General features: G+C 36.0%; 1 protein-coding gene across 1 annotated transcript in view; it reads right to left on the bottom strand.

Annotated features, from left to right (window-relative positions):
* Nucleotides 1-2,493: 2,493 nt before the first annotated feature.
* SESN3 (sestrin 3) overlaps nt 2,494-11,692 on the bottom strand; it is a 69,575-nt gene continuing 60,376 nt past the window's right edge. Inside the window, exon 10 of the mRNA XM_058545382.1 lies at nt 2,494-10,338. Within this exon, the coding sequence (XP_058401365.1) occupies nt 10,252-10,338 (87 nt within the window). The 3' untranslated portion in view covers nt 2,494-10,251. The remainder of the gene's footprint in view (nt 10,339-11,692) is intronic.

The raw sequence follows: 11,692 nt of genomic DNA, 5'->3' as shown, positions 1-11,692 counted from the left end.
GAGGCCTGCACTAATGCCTCTGAGCAAAGAAAGGAGAGGGTCAGTGGTGAAAAGTACTATAACCAGGGGAGTTTTCCCAAATTTCATCTTGATGTGAAAATGAAAGATGTGTTTACATGTATTTTAGGAGCAGGCCAGTGCAAGAGGGAGAATTAAGAATTCTTGCCTCCAATTCCTTTTAAAGAGTTCTGTGGAAATGTTTGGGCTCACCTGTGTTTGGAAACTTGTCAAGTATGTGAAATTATGAGAGAAGAGACATTTTCTGAGACTTGCTTCTCAATTCAGTTAGAAAGTTACATGCATTAGAAACTATGACTTTGAATTAGTAATTTCCACCATGTGGTAGAATGGTCCTAAAAATAAAAATGCAACACAGTTTTAAGCTTTCCTGAGTCTTCTTTATAATCACGCTTATTCTCCTGAGAGAAACTTTTAGTGTTTAAATTGACAGGTACTGATTTTATATATTGGTCTGTGAACCTTCCCCTCAGAGATCATCTTTTAAAATCAAAGGGCCCATTCAGGACTGGAGAAAAAAATCTATTTTTTAAAATTAAAAAAGCTGCAAGTTGGGGCCGGCCCAGTGGCACAGTGGTTAATTTCTCACGCTCCGCTTTGGCAGCCCGGGCTTTGCACGTTTGGATCCCGGGTGCGGACGCACTGCTTGTCAAGCCATGCTGTGGCAGGCATCCCACATATAAGGTAGAGGAGGATGGGCACGGATGTTAGCCCAGGGTCAATCTTCCTCAACAAAAAGAGGAGGATTGGCAACAGATGTTAGCTCAGGGCTAATCTTCCTCACCAAAAAAAAAAAAAAAAAAAAAAAGTTGCAAGTTAGCCAGAGAGGAAAATTATCTAAGCTCTGGCTTGGAGCATGGACTATCCTTTTACTTCTTAGTAAAATGTCATGTTGATAGCATGATCATTTATATCATTAAGCAAGAAATTTAGCCTGAGTTAAGGTAGTGAAGTTCAGTATAAAAAGTGACATCAGAAAGATCAGAATTCACATCCCCACTGTGCCGATTCTAGGTGCCAATTCTTGGGCAAAGCTAAGAGTCAATTTCCTCGTCTGTAAAATGATATCAGTTCTTTACAAAGTTATTGTGAGGATTAAATGAGATCATATGTGAAAGGACCAAGCACACACAGAAACATGGAGTTTTATTTTACTTTTAAAAATGACTCAAAGTTATTAATAAATTCTGAGGGAACTAGTGTCAAAAAGCTGGCTTTTGAGTGTGGGGGGGAGACTTGTGGAAGGGCTGGGCTGTTGGCTGAGTGCGTCTCATGTGCCCTGTCCTTTATCTCAGCCAGAGGTGGCCTATTATTGGAAAAGACAGGCTCTAATCAGCAAGGAGCTGGTTTCTGTTGATCCCCCATTACAGCTGGACATATGGCACCAAGGGAGAGCCCTTGCCTTTGATATGGACTTTTATGTCATCAGAAAGTTAAGAGAAATGAAAAGTTAGGACTTTGGAAAACCTGGCACAAAAGACTTTACACATCCCCTCATAGCTTTCCAAAAGCCTATCCTACATTTCTAGTTGGAAGTCTTATCATCACTTCACATTTCACATGTATAATGTCCCCCTCCCCATCAATTCTCCTTCCTACCTCCTTCTCTCTGGGCTCTCTCTTTTACCCATTCAAACTCATCACTGTACCGTATATTTCAAACACATTATTACATTTCACCCAATTCTCAAACAACCATCTCAAGAAGTTGTTAGTCCCCTCAGACTATGGTATGGAAATCAAGGTTCATAGAGATAAAATTACTTCCAAGGTCACAAAGCTAGTAGAATGTGAAAAAAATAGGTTTCTTTATTCTTTTGTGAGGAAGATCAGCCCTGAGCTAACATCCATGCTAATCCTCCTCTTCTTGCTGAGGAAGACTGGCTCTGAGCTAACATCTATTGCCAATCCTCCTCCTTTTTTATTTTCCCGAAAGCCCCAGTAGATAGTTGTATGTCATAGATGCACATCCTTCTGGTTGCTGTATGTGGGACGCGGCCTCAGCATGGCCGGAGAAGTGGTGCGTCAGTGCGTGCCCGGGATCCGAACCCGGGCCGCCAGTAGCGGAGCGTGAGCACTTAATCGCTAAGCCACAGGGCTGGCCCAAAAATAGGTTTTGAATCCAGGCTCTGATCCCATGTTCAGTGCTCCTTTCCCCATTCTACACTACTATTTTGGTTAACAAGAGATAACAGTGACATTAATTTGCTTCTTGCTGAGCTCACAATCCACATTTTAAAAGGTAATAATAATTATACATTTTGCACAACTGACACTATTGCAATATTCCATTAATGCAATACTGAGTGATTATAAGAAATGTCACAAGAAAACTGGGTCAGGAAGAAAAAAGGGGAAAAATGACTCAATTCTGATGTCTTTCAGAATGCCTGTTGCAGTAATTAAGCAGAAACCAACCTAGGCAAGAATGCTACTCCAATACAAACATAAATACATATATATAAAAGCAAATAATCAGGGTTCAGTTTTGCCAATTTTATTGAACCAATAAAATTCCTACTAATAACAATGAAATAAATTTCTGCAAGTATAAATGTGATACAGTTTAACAAAACCCATTGTTCTGTACCTATAAATAGATTTTCAAAATGTCATAAAAAGTGCAGTTATGAATTGTTGTTAACATGTTAATACAGTTCCTTTATTTCAAATGTGTTTGTCTTGACTCACTAACAGTTCCTTCTGCATCTGTTCAAATAATATTACCCATCCCTCCAAAAAAAAACAAAAAGGAGGCATTAAAGCACTGGAATATTACACTTAAACTGATCCGCTTAGGTCAGCTTTAGTCAGAATTGTAAAATCAGCAACATAAGAAAAATAAAACCTAGTTATACATACAAAAAGCTTTCATAAGTTCTATAATCTCCTTACTGCTGACTCACGGGGAGGGTGTAATAGTTGAAAAGGCTTATATGGTTAACTACCTTAGACTACATCTACAGCAGGATCTGGTCTGCCAGAACAAATTTAAAGTGGCTGTTTATCAAGTTTGCTATTTTCAGAATTGAACCTATAAATGTAAGACCGCGATTTGACACTGAAAATTGTGTGCATCCTTAAATTGCATCAATGAGCTATTTGATAAAAGCTTATTCTATTTGAAAACCTTATATAGTAAGAGACTGATATATATAGCAGTCTTAAAGATCACGTCATCCGCCTCACATTAGTCCAAAGTCACGTGCTTCGTAAAAAAAAGAAAATTACAGTAACAAAGCACAGGACTACAAAGGCAAAACATCACAGCTTCTGATTACACTGAATAAAAAGTACCGAGGAACGCAAAAGATAATTCTGTATTAATACTGATGAATTAAAGAACTATAATAGACGTTTCACAGCATGCTACATATATCACTCACAACTTAAGGATAAAATGATGTCTAAAATTCAAAGTCAAGAAGTTGGCAATCTGATTTCATGTGCAATTCAGCTACAAAGTCTTAATATATACATTCATTATGTAGCTGCCCTGCAAAATCAGGATTTTAAAAAAAGAGAGATTTCAAGTTCAAATCCTATTTCATACGCTAAAGGATACATCCAGTTCTTCTGTGACCAGGAAAGTTATTTTCAGGTTTGAAGGAGCTAATTAAGTAGCAAGGCCATGTTCCAGGTTGACCTGACAGGGTTCTTTTCTACCTTGCTCAGACTGTGCCTGTGGATGTGACTATTCTATTAGCATGGAGAAGATGCCAAACTGGCTTGTGTTTTCCTTTCTGTGTCTATCTTATTTTGGGTTGAAAAGAGTAAATGTGAAGAGAAAGAGGAAGGGAAAAGTCATATTTTCTTTCTAGAGAAGATATATGAATGCAAAGGAATTATTTGTACTAGATAGAGAGTTTGGATCACTTGATGAACAAGGGTATGATTTAATTCTCAGCTTTTATTTTAGAGAACCAGTGAAATTCAGAAAAGAGAAAATAGTCTCAACATTACAAAGGAAACTTCTTGGCTACCCAACTGATACGTTTCCTTTATCCTACCTTTGGATCCTTCCTTATCAGATTTGGGAGTCACTTGAAAATTTGTAAAGACTGATTAATTTAAGGAAGAGATGTATGATCAGTTTCATTTGGTAAGTGTCATAATGTGTACACTTATCTAGCCAGGATTCATGAACGATATTTTAGCATTAAAGACCAGAGATTCTCTCTCCCTTGGATATTCTTTCTGTAGAAATTATACATTCATTTTTAAGAGATTAAATTGAGGGGTGCAAAATAGACTGTTTTAGCAAAATGTATATAGCAAAAATTATATTTATCATACTTAGACTTACTAATGTTTGATGTTGTCCTATGAGCTGTAAAATGGGGTGTTTGTTCTAAAGCCTATTTTATAGTATGCATTTCATTATTTCAAAGATTTCCAGAAGCATTGAAAAGGATCAGATATTCATTCTTTTTCCCTCTCTCTATTTTTTTTCAGTTCTGTACCTCATGGTGGTGTAGTCTTAATTAATTTAAAGCTAGAATGAACACTTCATGATATATGATTTAATAAAAACCATCCCTTCAGTCTCCCATTATTAAGTCTCATTTCTTAACTAGGCATCAATTCATTCCTGGGCCCTTACACGCATTTACTGGACTCTGCTGTCAGGTTGGGTTGTTCATGAATGGGAATGGAAAGCATGCAAATACCACCATAGATCATAATAATCTATACTTTCAAACAGGGTGGTTCGTCATCAGGTCAGACAACCATTCATAAACATGCCCCACATTAGAAATCTGACAGAGTTTTCATCTACGAACTATACCAAGTGCACAGCGGCTGGAGAGGAAGAACTGTCGCTTCTTCCCCCTCTGTGCATTTCTTGTTCCTTAACGATACTGTCTGGACATATCTGAAGTGCAACCAGGGGAATAAAGACTGCAGTCAATGCATTCCTTTTTCATCCCATAGTACATTTTTTTCCCCATGAGAACAGGGTAGGAATGGGGTTAGAAGCTTAGTCTAACCCAGGCAAGTTTGATCAAAACCCTTAGGGATCCAATTTTGTGGTATTTTATCTAAATTATAAATCAAGTGGGCTTCTGAGATCCCATGGGACCACCTAAACACCCTTTATCACATGTTGTTCTATTAGAAATGTGTTTAAGGCCCAAACACCACCAAAAAAAACAAATGTCTCAAACACCACCCATTTGTATGCCAGAAATTTCCTGTTCTACTGAAGGGTTGAGATCAATCTGGCTGCTGGAGAATTTTAACTTTACATTCAAACAACTTAGACTAACATCAGTATTTATTACCTAATATATAGATCCAGGTTAGGATGGCAATTCAATCACCTTAAAATCCTGCTAAATGCTAAATTCTGCATGGTAGAAATAGTTCAATTTCTGTATCATGTATAAATATAAAGATTCTTACTTTGATAGAAGGCAAAAATCGTCTATGATTTATTTAAAATATGGAAGTAATATTACTGAACAATAGAGAGTGAATCCATGAAAAGGTTGGATACTCTGAATTTATAGGCTCTTTGGGGATGAGGTAGAGGAGAGCAAGATATTTTGGCAGCTGGGAAAGGGTAGGATAGTATGGGATGGACAAGATTACACTTGGTGCTGCATAATATCTGGTAGGGTGTCTAGGGCAAAGGTCAGCCAAAATATAGCTGGATGGTTGAGGGATTCAGGGGGAGTTGGGACAAAGTCATGTCAATGAATGGAGAAAAGTGACTCAGAAAAGTAAATGCTGGTGACTATCAGCAGGTGGCTGGTGATGTTTGGTTTGGATTGTGAAAAGGCATTCAGACCAAGACAGGCTGAGGGAAGGGGAGGAGAGCAAGCGTGCAGAGGTCGAGGCACTTGGAGGAGGAGAAAGCAGACAGGAAAGGGTGGACTGAATGCAGGCAGGAGCTTCCACAACAGGAACTGTTCCCTTACATTAGTTGTATGATGCTGAGGACAGCCACACTCTCAGAATTATGTTCCATGTGTTTGAAAAACTTTTCCTTCCTCCCAGGGCTCTGCCTTGTCACATACCTCTACCTCTATGATCTATCTCACCCCAGCTATTTTTGTTCTAGGTCTCACCTGAGCAGACACTGCTAACTAAGCCAAATTAGCATGGAAATACGCTCCAAATACAGGCGGCATTTCAATTCTGGTGACTGAGATGAATACATTCATGTTACAGTACTGCTTTGAGGAAAGACTACTTAATTTGATTCTCAGTCTCCAGAGGGATATAATAGGGAAACATAGTTTATGATGACGGCCACCTAGAAGAGGTTCTGATTATACAAATTAGGGAACTTAAAACTCATCTGAACAGAGGAGCCACATATCTCTCAGTTTGCTGCTGAATTATACTTCTAAGAAAATTTCATATACTATTTATAAAACATTACTGTCGCATAAATTTTACTCCATGCAAGACCATCTATTTGCATAAAAAGAGAAAAAGTCCTATTGGATAAAGAGAAGAGTTTAAGGTCTTGCTTTCCAGAGGAATGATTTACACTTGTCTTTAAAACACAACATAAAACAAAACAAAAACTTCATTTTACTAGGACAGTGCAAATCATTTTTATAACATGCACTGAAATTTACTTTTTTCCCTGATGAATTGTCTTTAGAGTATAAAAGAATCTTTCCATCATACATGCATGCACTCTGCACTAAAGTGGTGAACTATTTTTAAGTACAGATCTTTAATTGTTTGCTGATAATTTTATTTTGCTGCAGCATAAAAATCTAAGATTTTGGATCTGAAAAAACTTGATAAGACGGAAAAGGAAAAAGTTGCTCTGGAATAATATTAATTGGTTTTTAGAAGCATTTAAAACCTTTAGGAGATTTTATAACAATTAAAATAGGGGCTCTGGTTCAAATATGATTTTGATAAGGAGCTTACATGGAATTTTCTGTTCTAAAACAGTCCTGTGTTGCTCTGTTATTATTTGGGTTTAAGGCCATAATTAAAGGGCAAGGCCATGCCCCAGATTCCAAATTAGCCATCTTTTGTTTAAAAAGTACCCCAAATGGGACAAAGATTCTTCCTGAGACTGAGACAATAAGTTCAAAAAGATGAAGAAGGTAATAAGTAGTCCCGTCTCAAAAGCCTCTCTTCCTCTAATGGTCACGCGTGCATCTGAGGAAGCCTGATCTGAAGGATCCAATGCGGCAGCTGCCTGACCCCTCCCAGAGTCAAGGGACCGGGTTTAAGAACAGATTTCCTTTCAAATGGGAGAGTACTTAAGATATTTTTTAAGGTGATGTGAGAAATTAAGAATTATAACCGAAGCTGGAAAACTTGATGTTCAAAAGTAACTAGACATCAATCAAGCATACATATCAGTGGATTATTAGACTAATTTTAACATAATAAGCAACGAAGTTAGAGAATTCACATTCACATGTGCTTTCTTCACAGACACGTGCATTTACATTTGGCACAATGTGAGCCCCAGGTGTATGTCAGCATATTGTATGATCACATCATTACACCAATTGAACCAGATATCTCTTTTAAAAATATCACATTTTAATATAAAAAGCTATACTATAAATTACTACATAGTAAATTCAATACTCCGAAAAAATACCACCCTGGAAAACCGCATCAGAATTTCAAGTTTGCATTAGATAAAGTTTACAGCAAACTAGTTGTAAAATGGTATTCACAACCTGGAATGCTGTGCATGCTGCATCTTAGGAGGTGCTTTAGCACTTCAGAAGTCAATTTTTCTAGGCTGGTTCACTGAGGTTCATAAATATATTGTTTTGTTTTGTTTATAGTTCCAAGTCAACTGATTTTCCTGATTATTGATGAGATAGATCAATGCTGAGCTAAAAAAAAATTAAAAATTGCTAGGAAAGAGATCTAGTAAAGGCACTAATATTTCCATAACCCAAACTCCAACTACTTACATTTCTGGGGGAAAAAAACAAAAACAAAAACTAAGTGGCCATGTTAGTTACTTAAACCTTGTTTCCCTTTTGGTCTAAAGCTCATGTGGTGTTCTGTGAGAATTTCCCCTCCTTTTCAATATACAAAAATCATTTTTCATCCTATAATACAGATCACCTGCACAAAAACATAGGGCCATTAACTAAAAGAATTCTAGTAAAAAAACAAATGTTAAGAATAAAAGATATCATCAACTTGAAAGTTCTAAAGTTAGGGAAGTCAAAAGGACATTTATGTTGTCATCCATGTTTTGTCATTCTCCTGAATACTTTCTTTGTAGTTAATATGTATCTATATAATGTGATATTGAATAAAATCAACATATGGTATATGCAATAAACAAAACAGAAGAGATCTGGCATGAGTTCTTCAAATAATCTCTCTACATAAACCACCCTGTCTTAAAAAATATTAGTCATCTTTTCCTCACATGGAAGATTTCAAAGATCCTGTAATCCAAAAATGCAGAACTACCTTATGTTAATAGGTTTACAGTCATCTTTCTATTTTCTTATCTGGAACAAAATCTAAAAGAAAGGAATCTAATGTATTGTACCAGAAAAGGATGATAAATGGAAGGGGAAAATGATTTAATAGAACGCTAGTCCACGATTCTTTCGTGAGAGGAAAAAATGTGAGTCCTATATAACAGGTAAGTCAGTCTAAAATGAAATCTTTGTGGGAAGTCTAACGGAAAATTTTAACACTATTATTTACTATGAAAAAATGGATCTGTTTTAAAAAATTAGCATGTTTGTGTAAAATTCAAGTCACCCTTAATTAACCAAAAAGTGTTTATGCAGTGCATCCGTGTCCTACTGGATAGTTGTAAGCATCTCTTTAGGCACTTCACTGGTTCATGAGCATAATACAAATTAAAGCTATAAACATAATCATGTTGTGCTCTGTGAAGATAGTCTAATTAAGCAACAGAAACCAATGCAAAAATGTGACTTTCTGGATGCTTATTCCTCCCCTAAGACTTGATACTTTTAACCAGTTGTCCAAAGAGATTTTTCTGGGGAAGGGGATGCTTTGGCATTATGAAAGGAACGTTGTTCAACCCCAGTAAGGCAAAAGCCTTGTGCAATAAAGAAATTTGAACAAAATTTCTTTATGGCTCTGTTTAAAAGGACACTTCTGCAGTGACATAACAGGGGGAAAGTTTAGTTGAGTATTTTTTTTTTTAACATATTGCACTTTTTTTCTTGTTGTTGTTCAATCACATTAATGCATAGAAACACAATTTTTACCTTTGAATAATAAACTGTTTAACCTAGTATAAGAAAAATCATGGAAAATAAGTTCTAAAAGCCTAACAGGAAAAATATAGGTATAGTAACCTTCCTCTGCTTACTGCAATATAGAAAACACTATGAGAAAAGAAAAATGTGCAAAGAAAATTTTTGGTCAGTCTTGTGTGTGTACAGGTTTATATGCGCCAACTAAATGAACTGTAAGCAGCACTGTGAGCACTGATTATTCAAGATGACTGAAGATTACTGTCAGTGATAGAAAGGATTGTGCATAATTCCACTTTTAATATATACATCTGATATGGAAAACTGAAACTTCTGTTTCAGATGAGAAAGAAACAGCTGAATTTGGCATTTCAGTAGCATGCTATAGAATTCATCATGATTAATTTCACATTAAATTATGGACAATGGCTGTATCACATTTCACGTTATCGCCAATAGCAGTAAAAAAACGAAAACAAATAAACAAAAAAAACAAACAGTGCCTGACAAATAATCTCCTAGGGACACAGATGTGTGTCCTGTGAGCAGCTTAGTTCAACAGCGCATGCTTTTCCTCCACCAGATTTAGGACACAACATTAAAAGTTTAGAATGGCCAGAGGAGGTCATTCTTTGCCGAATTCCAATATCTGAAAAACAATTGCTTGAGCAGATTGTAAGCGCTTTTCCTTATTTAAAAAAAAAAAAAGGAAGGAAAAAATACACATACACTCAAACCCAAAAGCGCTGAAGTTAAGCATTAACAAACCAGGTTCATGATTTATGATCAGTATCCAAAAATCCAACTATGAACAATGCAAAGTAGTGCTCCTCAGTATTATTTTTGCAATTGTTAGTAATGTTAAGCATCAAGAAAAATAAAACACATCATTGCACATTACAGCCGCCAAAAAAAAAACGGCTAAACTTGGACACTAGAGAATTGAATAATTTTTGATGCTACATCACAAACAGCTTCTGATGCATATCTCATGTGAAAAGGTCTTTACGCATACACGCTATTGTCCCGGGATGACGCTTCAGGTCAAATGCCGAGTTATGGCACGAAGAGCATAAAGAAGTTCAGCTTGCATCCGCGCTTCCATTAAAAGTAAATTTACGTGAACCTAGAAATGAAAATGTTATCAGTTTAGTGACCGTTATAAACAAATGAAAAAACTTTCATTTATTTTCATATATCAGATATTCACAAACGTTTTCCACGTGTATTTAGACACATGTACACACATACACACACACGCCTGGGCATATTTATGCATGTACATGACGTAACACCCAAGAAAACTGCATTTATAAATAACAGCTCTTGTGAGCAGTAAAAATGACCCCAAAGACTTAAAAATTCCAATGATTTTGTAGAATATATGTTATGTAAAGCCAATCAATCTTTGAGTTAAATAAAACTAAATTTTATAAATTACGCTTGTCCTACGAATTACACTTTCCTCCAGTTGTAAAATTTTATATGGCTAAAAATCAGCCCTACATTTCTTATAGCCTATGTTTATTCCTTAGAAAGCTTTAAAAAACATCTCTTACTATTTACTTGAAATATACTAAAGCGAAACTCTGAATCTTACAGCAGTGTGTAATTAGTGTCTGGTACTCATTAGATATGCACAGCTTCTCTAGAGCCTTTTAGATAACAGCTGTGAACAAGCACCTGACTTTTGGGGGGCTATGTCTCAGCTGATAGGTTAAAATGAATACACACACGTTTTCAAAATTTATTACAAAGAGTACGTTATATTATATTTAAGTTATTTTGATATCTTTCTATAGGCTGGATACATTGTTGGATATATTCTCTTCACGGGTAAAGAGAATTTCTAGATATAACCTAGTAAAGAAAGAAAATCTAATGCAAACATATAAATAGGGCATAAAGATCCATTAAGGAGAGATGCTGGAGATAAAATGGGTATTTATTTGATGTGATTGGCTCTAAGACTTCAAAAAATCTATTAGGTATTGAAGCCATAACATTCTCTGTCACAGTCACACAGTTAAGTAGTGAATATTAGGACCCTGAAAAGATTTTCTTACCCTCAAGCTTGGAAACTGTGGTATAAATGGAAGATTCTGAGACTTAAAGGTCAAAAGACCTAGGATTTAAGGCCAGTTCTTCTACCATACAGTTGGTAAAGATCCTTAACATTTATTAAGTCTTAAATAATGAATCCTATATATTTCACCCAAAAAAATATTCCTATATATTTGGCTCAAAGGTCCTGCATTACATTGTCAAAATACTAAATTACCAAATTGGAATGAGAAGCTATTGTTCTAATGGGTTAACTCTAATGGCTAGGGTTACACAATCTCTAAATGGATACATCTTCTGGGCCAAGATAGAACTACGCATAACACACATCTCAGTAGGTTTGATTTTTATTAATAGTTAGAATGGTAGACAGTTTCCCAAATGTACTTTTAAAATATCAGTATTAAGATCCAATC

Source organism: Diceros bicornis, chromosome 7 (genome assembly GCF_020826845.1).
Source record: "Diceros bicornis minor isolate mBicDic1 chromosome 7, mDicBic1.mat.cur, whole genome shotgun sequence".
NCBI classification, from domain to species: Eukaryota; Metazoa; Chordata; class Mammalia; order Perissodactyla; family Rhinocerotidae; genus Diceros; species Diceros bicornis.
The sequence above is the reverse complement of the archived record's forward strand: the minus strand, read 5'-3'. Positions and strand labels throughout refer to the sequence as shown.